Source organism: Oreochromis aureus, linkage group 20 (genome assembly GCF_013358895.1).
Source record: "Oreochromis aureus strain Israel breed Guangdong linkage group 20, ZZ_aureus, whole genome shotgun sequence".
Taxonomy (NCBI): domain Eukaryota; kingdom Metazoa; phylum Chordata; class Actinopteri; order Cichliformes; family Cichlidae; genus Oreochromis; species Oreochromis aureus.
This window is the reverse complement of record NC_052961.1, coordinates 17,595,980-17,610,913: the sequence shown is the minus strand read 5'-3', so window position 1 is coordinate 17,610,913 and position 14,934 is coordinate 17,595,980. Positions and strand designations below refer to the sequence as shown.

Genomic DNA, 14,934 nt, shown 5'->3' with positions numbered 1-14,934 from the left:
TGCACTTGAAGATTTATTTTTTTACATCACAACTTGACTGGAAAAAAACAAAATACATGTCCTGGTAATTTATTAGAAAAGTATTTATGATACCAACATGTTATGGGGGGGAGAAAAAAATAGTGCAACGTATACTAGCCAAAGTGCAAATATGAATCAAGTGGCGTAGTAGAGACACTTTATTTTTGGAAAATAGGATGATTAAATAAAAAAAAAAAAAAAAAATTCACAGTATCCACAACTCATTTTTTCATTAGTTCTTCCATGTAGACGGCATTCATACGATAAGCTGCCATCCAGTTGTAGGTTACATTATAGTAGCTTTGGTAGCCTTGCTCTTGAAAAGGGGACATGGAGGCGTAGTAATCATTCCAGGCTCTGTAGCAGGCTCTCCAGTAAGATTCAGCACACCACTCGTCCTCTTTGTCAGTGCAGTCTTCTTCTTCTTCTTTCTTTTCCCTCTTTCGGTCCCTTTTCATCTTTTCTGAGAGCTTTTCTTTCTGTTTTTCAGTCTCTTTTTTCATCTTTTTTGATTCTTCTCGGCGAGCTGGGGCCGGAGCTGTCTGATTGGTTTGCCTGCTTGATTTAATGCTCAATGCAGGTTCCCGGCTATCGGGAGGAGGCACAGTTCTCCCACGTGTTGCACACAGTGTCTGGTCAGAGTTTCTGAGTGGAGGAGGAATATAAGCTTTGGGTTTGGAGGGGCTTTCTTGTTGTGTGGGTGGAGTAGGTGGATGTGTCATTGCAATCTGAGGCTTAGTGACAGCTCCTGTGGTCTCATTTAAACTTTCCAGTGTCACATCATCTTCCATGTCAGATTCAGAGCTGGAAGAACCAGAGATGGAACTTGGAGGTGATTTAAGCTGTTCGACATTTCGTGTAAATATTTGCGCTCCATCATCATCATCAAGTGTAAGATACTCCTTATGCCCATTCTGATCGCTGGGTTCACCATCCTCTCTGCCTCTGAACTCTCTGATGACCTCCACCGATCTCCCAGGACCTTTAGTGATGAAGTCCTCGAAGTCCCGCTCAGCCTCCTCAAAGGGCACAAACTTTGACCTGCAGTTCTTAAACGAGCTGAGAGGAGGGATCTTAGGCAGACTGTCTTGGAGCTCTTTTCGAGTCTGTGTCACCTGAGCAGGCAGAGTGTCCTCTGTGGAAGATATCTTTCTAGCATCCTCTTCACAGACCGCCTCTCGCCTGGGCGGTGGATGCTTCTTCTCTGGCTTTCTTTGACTGCCGGGCTCCACAGCTCGATCCTCAATGCAGTCAGACACAGAGACGTCAGGCTTTGTACGTCTTTTCTTCTCTGCTCTGGGAAACAGCCGGGATACCGGGTCTGGAGTGGACGCTTCGGTGCAGACATCCCAGTCGCACGGCTCATCCATCAACCCGGGCTCTATTGTGGCTAAAATGACAGCAGACAGATGAGACTGGAATGACTTTTACCGATTAATATTAAATCAAAAGTAGACATGAAGAGAAAAGTTGTGCATGCTGCAAGTAAAAACCCCACAGAGACATGAACAGGGACTCACATGGCAGCGCAGACAAACTGAGGCCACACTTCTGAGCGATGGCCATCATCTTGTTCTCCTCCTCGCCATGGCAACAGTAGGTCACAGCCAGTCCCTGAGTGCCTACAAGCAAAATGTAATCTGGATGAGGAGCCACTTAAATAACAGGAAGGGATAAAGATGAATGCAAGAGTCGCGTATAATGGGATGGCAGCTGCACACGAACACATGTGCACTTAGAGAGAGCGTATGGAAGCTAAGATTGAATAACCTCAATTCTGAAGAAAAGTTAAATCCAATTAAATGCAGATGACTGGGAACGTTCTGCCCTTGGTGGTTCGGTCAAAAATGTTATTATTCAGAGAGTAAAGAATTTACTAAATTATGTATAATGGAGTTTAAAAAAACAAAAACATCAGTCCAGGTCAAAGACGTATGCCACCAGAAGAAAAAGCTATTGCAATGTTTTTATCATTTTAAGACAATGCTGACAATGTGCTGGTGAATGGCCACTAAAATTGAAAGCAGCATAACGAGCTGTTTCATCAATTTGTAAATTCTAAGTAATATTTTTCCCAGAGCTATTCTAGTCTGGGTTTCGCATCAAGCTAATTGCACATCTAAAGAATATTGTTTCTTCCAAAATGTGAGCTGGAGGGAGAACCAATTCTACAAAAAATAAATAAATACATAAAATAAAAAATGATGCAATTTCTCTTCAAACATATTCGCCTGCTGCGGTGCCATTAGCCACCTGCGCTGCCTGACTTGGTGATGTGACAAGGTGAAAATGCTGAATGTCAAACAATGCTTGCTCTCGCTGCCTCTGAAGCAGCGCTGCACACTAACCAAAACGTCCAGCTCGTCCAATTCTGTGCATGTAAGTTTCCCAATCCTGCGGCACATCCAGGTTTATCACCAAGTTCACCTTCTCTGCATCTATACCTCTTGAAGTCTGAAGTGGTGAAACACAAAGATTACTCATAACGTTATAAGGCTAACAGAAAAATGATTTTGAAAAATTCACGTAGACGTGTGCAAAGATGGAAGGTTTTGGCATCTCACCAGATCAGTGGAGATGAGCACCCTGCACTGGTAATGCTTCAGTTTTGACATTGCCTCCAGCCTCTGGTCCTGACTCAGACCACCTGCAGAGGCCAGACACGACACCTCATTAAATCTGATAACGTCAACTGAAAGTCGCTGGCATGGAAGCATTAAAAATACACACATTCACAACACTGTATGAAGGTCATTTTAAATATGTGCACTATTGAAATGCAAAATGTTGCCAGGCAACACTGCAAATCATAAACCACCTGGCCAAAGAAATAGTCACACGTACAAGATATTCAAGAAACAAATGAATGAATTTCAATCTCTAAAATTCAAAAGCAGCTGGTGTACCAGTATAGAAATGCCTCAAATTTAAAATGAAAGAACATTAACAAATCAACAATTCAAATAGAAATCAATTACAAGAGTTTTCAGTTTTACCATTTTTATTGACCCATCCTAACATTACTATACATCACATAAAGCAGTCTTACCAGAGATGCAAACAGCAGGCAGACCTTTGGAGGACAGGATGTCTGCCAGGTGCTGAGCCCTGTGGTAGCAATTCATCGCATTAGAATTTCAGAAAGCTTTTATGCATTCTATATAAAACAAGTGTAAAAAAATTACTTTTTCTTGGTAATAAATACAATCAGCATCACATACCGTGTGTGTAGGTTGGAAAACACCAGTGCTTGATTGAAGGGCATTTTACTGAACAGCTCTAGCAAGTGCTGCACCTTCTCCTCAAAAACCTTGTGAGGTAACGGATGGGACTGAACCAGCTTGTAATACTGCTTCAGACCTGACAGGGGGCGACACAAGGACAACATACATGCTGTCATTAATTCAACCTGACCTAACAACTTTGGTCCTTCGAGCGGGACGTGCTCTGCCAGTGATGTGTGCGAATTAAAATTCTCGTGTTCTGACATTCACTCAAAATAAGCACAGAGCTTAACCCTCCTCTTGTGTTTGGGTCGGCACCGACCCATTTTAAATTTCAAATGCATAAAAAAATCACATACATTTGTTTGTTGTATCAAGGCTTTTTGACTTTGTCAGGAACCTCTATTTCTACAAAATAAAACAAAAAAAATTTTTCACTAAATTATAAAATGCCCTATTTGAAATTATGACCTTTGTGTTGTTAGGGTCGGTTTCGACCCAGGTATAATATTATGAGTATAATGCAATAATTAAAGCCAAAACTGAAATCATAAGTGCACTGTCAGCTAAAACACTGACACCAAGCTCCTCTCCTAATCATATGAGCTTTAGGGGATTCTTATTTTGCGTGTTTTTCCAGTACACCTGCACAAAAACAAAACAAAATAAAGACGGCATGTCAAGACATGTGAGGTGACTTCACTCATTTGAGTGGCCATTTGACTTCCAGAGGGCACATTTACAATTTCCAGCATACAAAAATGAGAAGAAGATTCACAGTGAGCCAAGTTCTGGATCATATTTTTGGTGAAAATGAAGGAGAGAACACAGAGCAGCATAGCGATTCAGATCGGCAGGTTTCTAAGGAGGAAGACAATGTGGAGTATCATCCAGAAGACACAGACACATCTGATCAGAGGTGGAGGTCGCTGGTGCTGAAGCTACTCCTGCTGAAAGATTCAAGTCCAAAAATGGTAAGATCTTTTGGAGCTCAGTACCTCATGATGTACATGACAGGGCAGCTGCTGCAAATGTCATCAAAATGACCCCTGGAATCACAAGGTTTGCTCTGACCAAAGTCAGTGACATCAAGAGCTGTTTTGAGCCATTTATGCCATTGTCACTAAAAAGAATCATCATTACTAAGATGAACCTTTGAAGGAAAAAAAGTCCATGGCGATATGTGGAAAGATATTGATGAGGAATACCTGGATGTGTTCTTCTTCTTGCTGGAGTGTACAGATACTGCAATGAGGCCACTGATAGTTTATGGGATGCATCGACAGGCAGAAATATTTTCTGGGCAACGATGTCACTTCACACATTTGATATCATTTTGATTCAAGAGACCTCAGATTTGACAACAGAGACCAGACCGAGGTCTGACAAGCTTGCTCCCATCAGGGATGTCTGGGTGAGATGGGTGCAGCTTCTTCCGCTGATGTTCATCCGAGGGCCAGAGGTGACAGTGGATGAGCGTCTTGTCCACTTTTCGAGGAAAATGCCCCTTCCGGCAATACATACCCAGTAAGCCAGAAATCGGCAGAAAATCTGGGAACCCTGTGATGCAAAAACCAACTATGCCTGGAATGTACAGATTTTCACAGTCAAAGCTGCGAGTGGCATCCCTGAGAAGAACCAATGAAAATGTGTGGTCCTTGATATGACCACTGGACTGCAGGGTCACAATATCAGCTGTGATATTTTATTTTATTTTTTATTTTTTACCAGATATGACCTCGGACAAGAACTTCACAAAGCAAACTTCACAAAGGTGTAGCTGTATCACTGGGAAGTGATAAAAAGCCCACAAGTACCCATGACTATAACCAAAACAAAGGAGGAGTGGACTTTTTTTTTTTTTCAGTTTATATTAAAGGTCTACTGCTGAAAAAACACATTTTTTTCTTTTCTTGATGTAAATATCTATGGGTCAAATTGACCCGTAACACCATAGATGTCATTTTAGTTATTAATCTTAAAATGAAAAATCTATAAAACAGATTTATTTAAGAGATGTGTCCTATACCCCTCAGTAATAGTCAGGTAACACAAAAACCTTTTATTTATTAATATGATTCACTTGAGGTTAATTTTACTATTTTTTTAATTGAAATCGAGGGGTATTGTGACAAAAAAAAACCCAGAGGCCCACACCAAAGGTATTAAAACCAACATTTTCATGGATGAGGAAGCCTAACAAGGTAACCAAGAGGTGAGAAACAAATTGGATGATAACTTATTGTTTTTAGTGTATTTTATAGCTGATTTAATTCACGGGTCAAAACCGACCCGTTAACATAAGAGATGATAACAGAAAGCTAACACAAGAGGAAGGTTAAAATAGGATCCTGTGGAAGAGAAGAGTGTTTTTAAGAGTGCCTTAACTTAGCCTTGTTACTGTCAATCATATTACTTCCCCCAAGAATTTTCTGTCAGGAAATAATCCCATCAAACATGTCGGTTTTCAGACTTGGTTATCTCATCCATGTAGTCTTATTATGCAGAGTCTCTGTTGCTATGACAGCAATTTAAATACATTAAAAAAATGTCGAGAGGCCAAAACTCAGGAATCTTTCTCTTTTCTTTTTTCCACCTATTAAAGTGAGTCTTACCTTTCAGGCCCATGTCACTTGGATTTAGCCGTACAAAGGTGGGCTCTCTCATGTAGCGGGTGAGGTGCTGAGCAAGGGATTCTGGGTAGGTGGCGGAGAGTGCGAGCATCTGTTTGTTCACGGGCAGCGAGGAGAAGATCCAGCTAAAGAGGACCAGGATGATGGGTGAACTTTAGGTTAGGTTGGTTTGTAAATGTGGTTACGATATATAAACGGCTTCAGTCTAAATGTACTGCTTGAAAAACACTCTGCTCGCTACAGCGGCCTGCTGCTCATTTAATAGGAGTGTAATCACAGAAATTGTATCCTCATACTTTATCTGTTCCTGGAAGCTGCCCTCCTCCAGCAGCTTGTCTGCCTCATCCAGAACAAACAGTCTGATGCTGGCCGTTGACAACATGCCCAACTCGATAAGCTGCTTGATGCGACCTGAGCACACAACCGGAACACTGTTACCGAACAAAAACAACAGCGGCGTGGCGATTACGTGACGTGGCACCGCCGACTACTATCCCGGCTTCCTACCAGGTGAGCCCACGGCTACATGACACTTCTTCAGGTGGGTTTTGTCCTGACTCACAGGCCTGCCGCCAATGAAAACATGGCACTCCAGGCCCTCCATGGCACAGCCTATGGCCATGACCACCGAGTGGATCTGCACCGCTATCTCACGTGTTGGAGCCAGCACAAGAACCTGCAGGAGGGAAAAGTGTCAAAAATGAAAAAAACAAAAACGCTTATACTCGATTGGGAGAAGATTAAGGATGAACAGTAAGACCCCAGAGCTAATAAGATTACATTTGTTCTACAAGACCAGGTGTAGCTCATCTTTATCAATCATTCTTCCCTTTCATTCATGCGTTTGACACTAAGCAGCTTAAACTCAGCAGAAGGCCATCTGCTGGTCATGAAATGATTAAATAATAAAACTTCCCCTTTCCCTCTTCTGATGATGTTTTACTTTAACCGTCCGAGTGCAAACGTAGGTCATACCCTCATAATCAAATATTATACTGACCTGGGTTGAAGGATTCTCCAGGACCAGAGAGTCCAGGGCGATGGTGCAGAACACGCATGTCTTTCCTGTCCCAGACTTGGCCTGTACAATCAAATCTAAAAGGAGAGACTCAGTGAGCGAGGCACAACAGGGCTGGCAAATGACAGTTTTGGCATCAGCAGTTAATTACCATGACTGGGTGAAGTATTGCTGCCTAATTCTCAGCATCAAATCAATTGTCTCCTACCATGGTTTAAATTAACAAGTGTTTACCTCAAGTACAATGAAATTAAGCACATTCTGCATCACCGCTGCAGCCGAGAGCTTTTCCAACACACAGGCAACCTCCAGGTGGAAAGCAACTATTCTGAATTTGTACCTCGTAAAGGCAGTAAAATGTTTAAAGGCAATAAACACATTTGATCCCAAAGAGTGATTCAGAATCACGATGAACAGTTGTGATATCTATGATAGTCAAAAGAAGGACTAAAGAAGTACTTTAGTAGTACTAATGTAGTTGTTTCGAGCTTTTCAAAATAAAATACTTTTTAATATCCTTTAAAACAAAAAGATTTGTTCTCATTTGACCATGGCTTTGAGGAAAGTTTACAACAAAAGTCAGTGTACAGTCTGAGTGTAGTACAGTTACAGTAGATAGACAATAACAGACAATAACAACAGTAACAGACTTAACTAAATGAAATTATACGATAATATAACAAAGTTCACAAAATAGAAGAAACTCTAATATATAGCTCAATTATAAATATCCAGAATATTGCACAGATGAAATATATATTATTGACATAGAAGCTGAAAACATGTAATTTGATATTGTATAAAGAAATGTTTTAAGAAACTACATTAAAATGTAATACATGATTGAATTATTCAGAGTAAAAAAATATTTGGATTACAGCTGAAGTCTCGGGGCCATATTAAGCTCTTTTCTAAACTAATAATATAGAAGATCTCTGCAGTTAGGTCCATAAAGTTTATATTCTTTTTCCCTGTGTACACATCACAGTGGATTTGATGAAGATGTGACTTTCAGCTTAATTCAAGGGGTTCAACAAAAGTATTGCATTAAGTGTTCGGGAATCAGAGGCACCATCTATCAAAGAGAGTGGAGTTAATGTTACGAACTATGACTGTGAAATCACAGGGATGCATGGCTGCCTGTGAATCTGGGCCTTGAGTGTTTATTGATGATGTGATTGCTGGTAGCAGGAGCAGGATGTACCTTGAAGTGTAAAGGGGAATTCAGATTCATCCAAGTGCTGCAAAACTATGCAAATGGAAAATGACTCAGAGCATCCTGCAGAAGCAACCCGAGAGTTTCAGAGGGCAAAGAAAGTGGAAATTCTTCCTGAACAGTTGATGCAACTCTTTAGGGTCTGGGGTCTTACTGTTCATACTTTTGTCAAACCTCTGAATTAAAGCTGAAAGTTTTCCCTTCAAATACATTTTGACAACTTGATTTAAAATTCACAAAAAAGCATCAGTGTCCACTTACTAACAGACCTAACTCTAACACACCCAGCTATTATACCAACAGATTTTTAGATCAGATACACGATGCTTTGTCTCTACTGCCATGATATCACATGTAATAACCTTTTTACATTATGTTCTTTTAATAAGTCCAAATGTCAGTTTTGCACTAGTGGCCAAAAGGACAGGGAAGTATTTTTATTAATTTACCTCAGGGACAGTTATGAGTTGTCCTACATGAAGGAAAGCTAAAGTCTTTCTGAGGAGCACGTTGTAAGGAGATGCTGCTGGTAGCTCATGGGAGGAAGTCAAATTAGATAAACTACCTTTTATCTTTTAGCTCTCATGTGTTTCTATTTCCAGATAATATTACCTCCCGACAAAGGTGTTCATGTGTCTGGATAAAACGGAAATAGGCAGGCAGATTGGTGCTGTATCGAAGTAATGTGCCGACTTTACTGGACCAGTGAGATGAAGAGTTAGCTGAACCGGGAAGCAAAGATTTGGATTTACCAGTCAAGCGTGAAGCAAGTCTGGGTTCAGCGTTTCACCCAAAGACACTTCACATGTAGCCTAGAGGAGCTGGGAATCGAACCGCCAACCTCCCAGTTAGTAGATGCTCTACCTGATTAACCACAGCCACCCAAGTTTTAGGTCCATAAATTTGCCCATAAGTGTGTTTTTTGATTGCAGTAATAATAATTATAACAATAGTTTTTCATTTCATATTTATGAGGAGATGCATAAGCGGACGATAATGAATGGATAGATAGATTTGAGGCATAATATATCACATCACATTAATCATTTGCGTCTAAATATGTATGACCAATATGCTTTGCAACAAAAAATTTAAATTAAAATACTTTAAAAAGTTGTAAAAAAAAAAAAAAATAACATAAAATAATAATAATAATAATAATAATAATAATAATAATAATATGTGTGCCTCCTGGCATAGGCACACATAATAATAATGATAATAATAATAACAATAATCATTTTTAACTATAGTGCCAGTCATGTATCTGAGCAGACATGCAAAATTATATATGATGGATAGATAACAGATTCTGATCCCTGATGTATGTAATGCACTAATGTAAGTTAGTGATTTGATTTCACGTGCATACATAAGGTATTTTGTTGCTCTTTTTATAAAATCAATTATAAGTTTTATACACTGAAAACTTTATTTTTCCTACCCCCAACACACACACATGTGAACCCTCCCGCAGTTTTGTTTTGCACCCACCGAGTCCGCAGCGGCCGAGCGGGATCGCCTTGAGCTGGATCGGAGACGGCTTCTGAAATCCCGCGGCGGACAGTCCGTCCAACACGGGCTGAGACAGCAGCAAGGAACCGAAGTCGATCCCCTCCGACAGAATCACGTCTTCGGTCCGCTTTCGCGCTTCGATATCGTGGGCTGCTTTCCTGACGGAGGTAGCCATGTTTGCTGTACTGTTTACTGCCGGTGACCCGGTTAAAAAGCAGAGACACAGCTGCGCTTTAGCGCCCTCTAGCGATGCGGAGGGGAATTAATTTCTCTGCGCAATCATCTGGGTGTGATTGGTCGATTACACACTTTTTGGCAATAAATCTTATATGGTTGGAAACCCTGTTTATTTCCCCCTAAGTGGTGCTAAATTTTTAAGGAAAATGCATTTGTGGGCTGAGCAGCAGAGTTGACTATGTGGGCTGTGTCCATGAAAAACTTGCAAAATCTTCTCTCCCAATGCCAAACAAAGTATTCTGCTATTGAATCTTGTTTGGTGCAGTTTATGGGACTGTATTTTTGAAGTTTGAAGATGCATATTAGCAATTTAATGGTTTATTCATTTGGTAGCATGTGGAAGAACCATCTGGTACCTCCTCCTCATGCTGGTCACCAGCTTGGTCACGCACTGCTGTGGGATGGTATCCCATTCTTTAAGCAGCATTTGTTGCAAGTCAGCCAATGTGTCAGTGTTGGTGACTCTGGCACAAACAGCACACCCAAGCTGACACCACAAGTGTTCGATGGGGTTGATGTCAGGACTGCAGGCAGGCCATTCTATCATCCTCACTCTTCAATTCTGAAGATAGTTTCTGATAAACCTCATTCTGTGAGTTTGAGCATTATCTTCTTGGAGGATAGAGTTCGGTCTCAGACAATGGAAATAATGGATTGCCACTGGTTGGAGAATTACATGTTGAGATTTCTTTGCATTAACAGTACAGGAGTATTTATTTATGGCAATAAGTCAATAACCCAAAAGTTCTTATTGATGGCCTTTAACAGCTCAGTGCAGGAAACTGTCTTTTGATGAGGTTATTAGTTACAGCCAATGTTAGTTAGTGTCTTAACTCTTAAAAAAGAGGAATTATTCATTGAGTTTTTTCAGCATGCCAAGAAATTGCAAATGTAATCACATATAGTTTTGGGGAGCAATATATTAGTGATTAGTAAAGTGCTTATGGATGGATCCATAGATCTGTTGGGCAGAAAATGTAAATGAGATCTTCAAGGTGAATTTAATTCAACAAATCACAATGTCATTTTTTTCTGTTATTGCACCTTTTCTTTTTTAGCTTTATGGATTCATTCATTCATTCATTAGGAGTTGTGTAGGTATTAAGGATGATTATAAACAGAGACACTGACACTGAGCTCATTCTCAAATAAGCCACGAGTTAACCAGTTTGTGTCATTAAGTGACTCAATCAGGCTAACGTCTCATTAGTTTTTAATGAGAGTACATAAAAAGGCAAGGACAGGTATCCATAAATTACCAGTTTATTCCATTATTGGCTACAAAATGTGTGACAAACCAGCAGGAATTCTGTAGACATATCGGTCGATCCTGTATGAACGTTTTGCATCATTACTCACGAGCAGCTGTAAATTGAGCAATCATGGAAAGTGCAGTCTTAGAGGCTATCAGACAGAATTATTCTCTCCACAATCCGGCTCGACGGATTTTGTTTTCTGAGAATTGCAAGTCATCTACGGCCTCCTCTCCTCTTACTGGGCTTATTTAGAGGGCCTCGCTTCGCTCTCAGAATATCAAGCACGCAGTATCTGTTGAACAGTTTTGTAGTTGTTCTTATTGCTACATTATTTATCAAATGATTAAAAAAAATGCTAAACACATACCTGAACTTGCTATTTTATTTGCCTTGCTGACAATGTGGCCATTTTAGAGTTAGATGTGTGGGATCTGACACTTTTTTGTTTGTTGTTTTTTACCAGGCATCACTGAGGTTTTTCATACTGTCACCAGATTCTTCTCCTGATCTTCACAGAGCAAAATGGAGAGTGCTGCCTTCCACAGAAACTCTTCATCATCTAACAGCTCAGCCAACACGGAGCTCTTGTCCCGGACTGGTTACACAATTCTGGCCGTTATCATGGGTGTGTTCTCTGTGGCAGGGATCATCCTCAATGTCGTGGTGATTGTGGTGACGGTGAAGCACAGACAGCTAAGGCAGCCACTCAGCTATGCCCTGGTTAACCTAGCTGTTTGTGACCTGGGCTGTGCTGTGTTTGGAGGCCTGCCCACCACAGTGACCAGCGCCATGGGATACTTCAACCTGGGACGTGTGGGCTGTGTGTTAGAAGCCTTTGCTGTTTCCTTTTTCGGTGAGTCTACATTTTCTTTTTCCTCACATAAATAAAAGAAGAAATACAATAAGGTATTCTAGTACAAGTAAAAGTACCTCAAGTAAAAGCATCTGAAGAGAATTTAATTATATTATGTCAGATTTGCAAAGCTGTATCTGAATAAACAATCAAAAAAACACAAGATCTGGAACAGTGTCCTTTGGACAGATAAGACTATATTTGAGATGTCTGGATCTATTGCAGAGAGGTGAAAACCAAATACAGCACATCGGCACAAACACCTCATACCAGCTGTTAAGCACGGTGGTTCAGAGGTGATGATTTGTGTTTGTTTTGCAGCTGTATACCAAAGTATTGTTGAGACAAATGTCAGTCTGACAGTTAAAGCTTGGCCACAATGTGGTCATGCCACAGATAAATGATCCCAAGCACAGCAGCAAATCTACAACAGAATGGCTGAAAAAAGAAAAGAGTCAAGGTGCTGTTGTGACCTGGTCAAAGTCCAGACCTTGCTTAGTATTTCAAATGCACGCAGTCCTGTGGAAACTTTCATTTTCTAATGACCGCTTTTGAACTTTTTGAGCTTAAAAAAGTTACTTAAAGTGAATTATTTAAGATATTTTGAAGGAACTGTTTTTGTTTGAAGTTACATTATGTACTATAGTCCATATATTTATAGTTAATGTCATTGAAATAAGATTAGCATTTCTTCCTTGAAATGTAGCACTCAACAGTGTGCACAAATGCAACACTTAGAACGCAAAAGTCATGAATTACTTTCTCTTTATTGCAGGTATAGCGAGTCTGTGCACAGTTGCAGTCATTTCTGTTGAACGTTACGTAGTGGTGTGTTATCCCATGGGTGCGGTCCTCTTCCAGACCAGGTACAGTAGTGACCATCAAGGTCTCACTTGGGAATGTTCCTTGTTGTACCAAGCATGTCAGACACCATCTCTGTTGTCCTCAGGCATGCAGTTGCTGGAGTGGTACTGTCCTGGGTGTGGTCATTTGTGTGGAGCACTCCACCTCTGTTTGGGTGGGGAACTTTTGAGTTGGAGGGGGTCAAAACCTCCTGTGCTCCTAAATGGCATAGCCGTGATGTTGGGGACATGTCCTACATGATAATATTCTTCTTCCTTTGCTTTGCCTTGCCCTTTTCTGTCGTCATGGTTTCTTACTCGCGGCTTTTATGGACTCTCCGCCAGGTGAGCAACAAAGAGGCTGCGCACACCTTATATTTTTGTTGATTGTATTGAAAACATAATGGAGTCCTTTGCCCTTGAATGTTTTTCCTAGGTGACCAAGCTGCAGGTATCTGAAACAGGAAGCACAAGTCGTGTAGAGATGCAGGTGGCGCGCATGGTAGTGGTGATGGTGCTGGCCTTCCTAGTCACCTGGCTGCCATATGCCGCACTTGCACTTGCTGTCATGATAGACTCCAGTCTATATGTCGACCCTGTCATCGCTACCATTCCTGTGTACTTTGCAAAAAGCAGCACTGTCTACAACCCCATCATATACATTTTCATGAACAGACAGGTAAGCTGGTTTAAAGTACACTGAAATTCACACATACAAACAAACACAAAGAGGGATTCAGGCTCATGCTGTATGTTCATGACCAACCATGATCCTGTGTTTGTGTGTGTGTTTCCAGTTTCGAGGCTACACTGTTGCTGCGGTTCTGTGTGGATGGAACCCCTGGTCCTCCGAGCCGCAAACATCTGAGAACGAGACCACTGTTGCGTCTGTAATCAAGACCCCCAAGAAAATTGTGCCTAAAAAATCTTTGGAATAGAAATGTGTAGAAATTATTATTATTATCACTCCAGAGGCGCATCCTGATTATCAGAACAAAGTCAAGACAACTTCTGCAATGTACTGCAAGATGGTTTTCACAAACGTAAACAAAATATCAGAGAGTAAAAATGATGCAATGAGGAAGAAGGTTGCACAAATCTATGTATTAAGGCATAAAACATAACAGTAATAAAAGCAGCAGTAATAAAAAAAAAAAGATTTCCCTGTTCAGGCAGGCTTCTTTTCCTTTTATGTATTCAGACAACAACACAACATCTTTCTTGTCCTCTGTCATTGATATTGTAGATGGTGTCATTGCTTTTTATCTCTTTTAAAGAATAAAAATACAGTTACATTAATCAAGAACTATTGAGACTGCACAACTCACAGTTTGTTTGCAGACATTATTTAAAAGATAAAACCTCACATATGTGAGCAAAATAGCCTCTGTTTACTTCAGTCTGTCAGTCAGGAGCTGAATTATCTCACCTGGCTGAAACACTGGCACACTTTTTAGGTACGCCTCTTTTGCTTTCAGATCTGGTTTGATTTTTTTGTGGCATAGATTCAGCATAGAGGAAACATTTCTCAGAGATTTTGGTCCATATTGAGATGACAATATCACACAGTTACTGCAGATTTGACAGCTGTACATCCATAATGCGAATCTCCCATTAGCTCTCATCTCAAAGTTTCTATGTTAGATTGAAACCGTCTGAGTACAGTGAACTTGTCATGTTCAAGAAACCAGTTTAATATGATCTGAGCTTTGTGACATGGTGTCAGCAGTCATCAGAAGATGAACACACTCAGGCCCCAAATGTGCCAAGAAAATATCCCCCTCGCAGTTACACTGCCACTATACACATCAGCTGTTGATACAAGGCAGGATGAATCAAGGTTTACATGTTGTTTCTGACCCTGACACCTGAATCCTGCAGCAGAAATCGAGACTCATCAAACCAGACAAAGTTTTTCCAGTCTTTATTTGTCCAATTTTGGTGGTCTTCTGCTGCTGTAGCCAATCTGCTTCAACGTTCAATGTGGTTTGTGCATTCAGAGACGCTCTTCAGCATGCCTTGGTATCTGAGTTACTGTTGCTTGTTCTTAGCTGACAGAACAATCAGTTATTTAAGTTACTGTTGCCAGTTTGAAGCGGCCTGTCCATTCTCCTCCTAC

At 40.7% G+C, this 14,934-nt stretch overlaps 2 protein-coding genes across 2 annotated transcripts; one reads left to right on the top strand and one right to left on the bottom strand.

Annotated features, from left to right (window-relative positions):
• On the bottom strand, positions 1 to 9,819 carry ddx20 (DEAD (Asp-Glu-Ala-Asp) box polypeptide 20). The gene is made up of 11 exons (XM_031753306.2): positions 9,607 to 9,819; positions 6,879 to 6,973; positions 6,386 to 6,554; positions 6,175 to 6,289; positions 5,861 to 6,003; positions 3,243 to 3,381; positions 3,071 to 3,129; positions 2,586 to 2,668; positions 2,370 to 2,475; positions 1,542 to 1,643; positions 1 to 1,411 (listed from the first exon to the last, which is right to left on the bottom strand). The coding sequence occupies exons 1-11, from the start codon at positions 9,800 to 9,802 to the stop codon at positions 243 to 245; spliced, it is 2,376 nt and encodes a 791-aa protein (XP_031609166.2). The 5' UTR covers positions 9,803 to 9,819; the 3' UTR covers positions 1 to 242.
• A 1,777-nt stretch (positions 9,820 to 11,596) lies between these two features.
• parapinopsina (parapinopsin a) lies at positions 11,597 to 13,949 on the top strand. Its single transcript, XM_031753287.2, has 5 exons — positions 11,597 to 11,973; positions 12,749 to 12,839; positions 12,923 to 13,160; positions 13,252 to 13,494; positions 13,613 to 13,949. The coding sequence occupies exons 1-5, from the start codon at positions 11,643 to 11,645 to the stop codon at positions 13,751 to 13,753; spliced, it is 1,044 nt and encodes a 347-aa protein (XP_031609147.2). The 5' UTR covers positions 11,597 to 11,642; the 3' UTR covers positions 13,754 to 13,949.
• Positions 13,950 to 14,934: the final 985 nt, after the last annotated feature.

Coding starts and splice junctions, on each gene's coding strand:
- ddx20 (XM_031753306.2), bottom strand. CDS start 9,802: ATGGCTACCTCCGTCAGGAAAGCAGCCCACGATATCGAAGCGCGAAAG. Junction 6,555..6,878: donor TGGAGAATCCTTCAACCCAG/GTCAGTATAATA, acceptor TCCCTCCTGCAG/GTTCTTGTGCTGGCTCCAAC. Junction 1,644..2,369: donor TGGACGAGCTGGACGTTTTG/GTTAGTGTGCAG, acceptor TTTTGCTTGTAG/GCACTCAGGGACTGGCTGTG.
- parapinopsina (XM_031753287.2), top strand. CDS start 11,643: ATGGAGAGTGCTGCCTTCCACAGAAACTCTTCATCATCTAACAGCTCA. Junction 11,974..12,748: donor CTTTGCTGTTTCCTTTTTCG/GTGAGTCTACAT, acceptor TCTTTATTGCAG/GTATAGCGAGTCTGTGCACA. Junction 13,161..13,251: donor TTTTATGGACTCTCCGCCAG/GTGAGCAACAAA, acceptor TGTTTTTCCTAG/GTGACCAAGCTGCAGGTATC.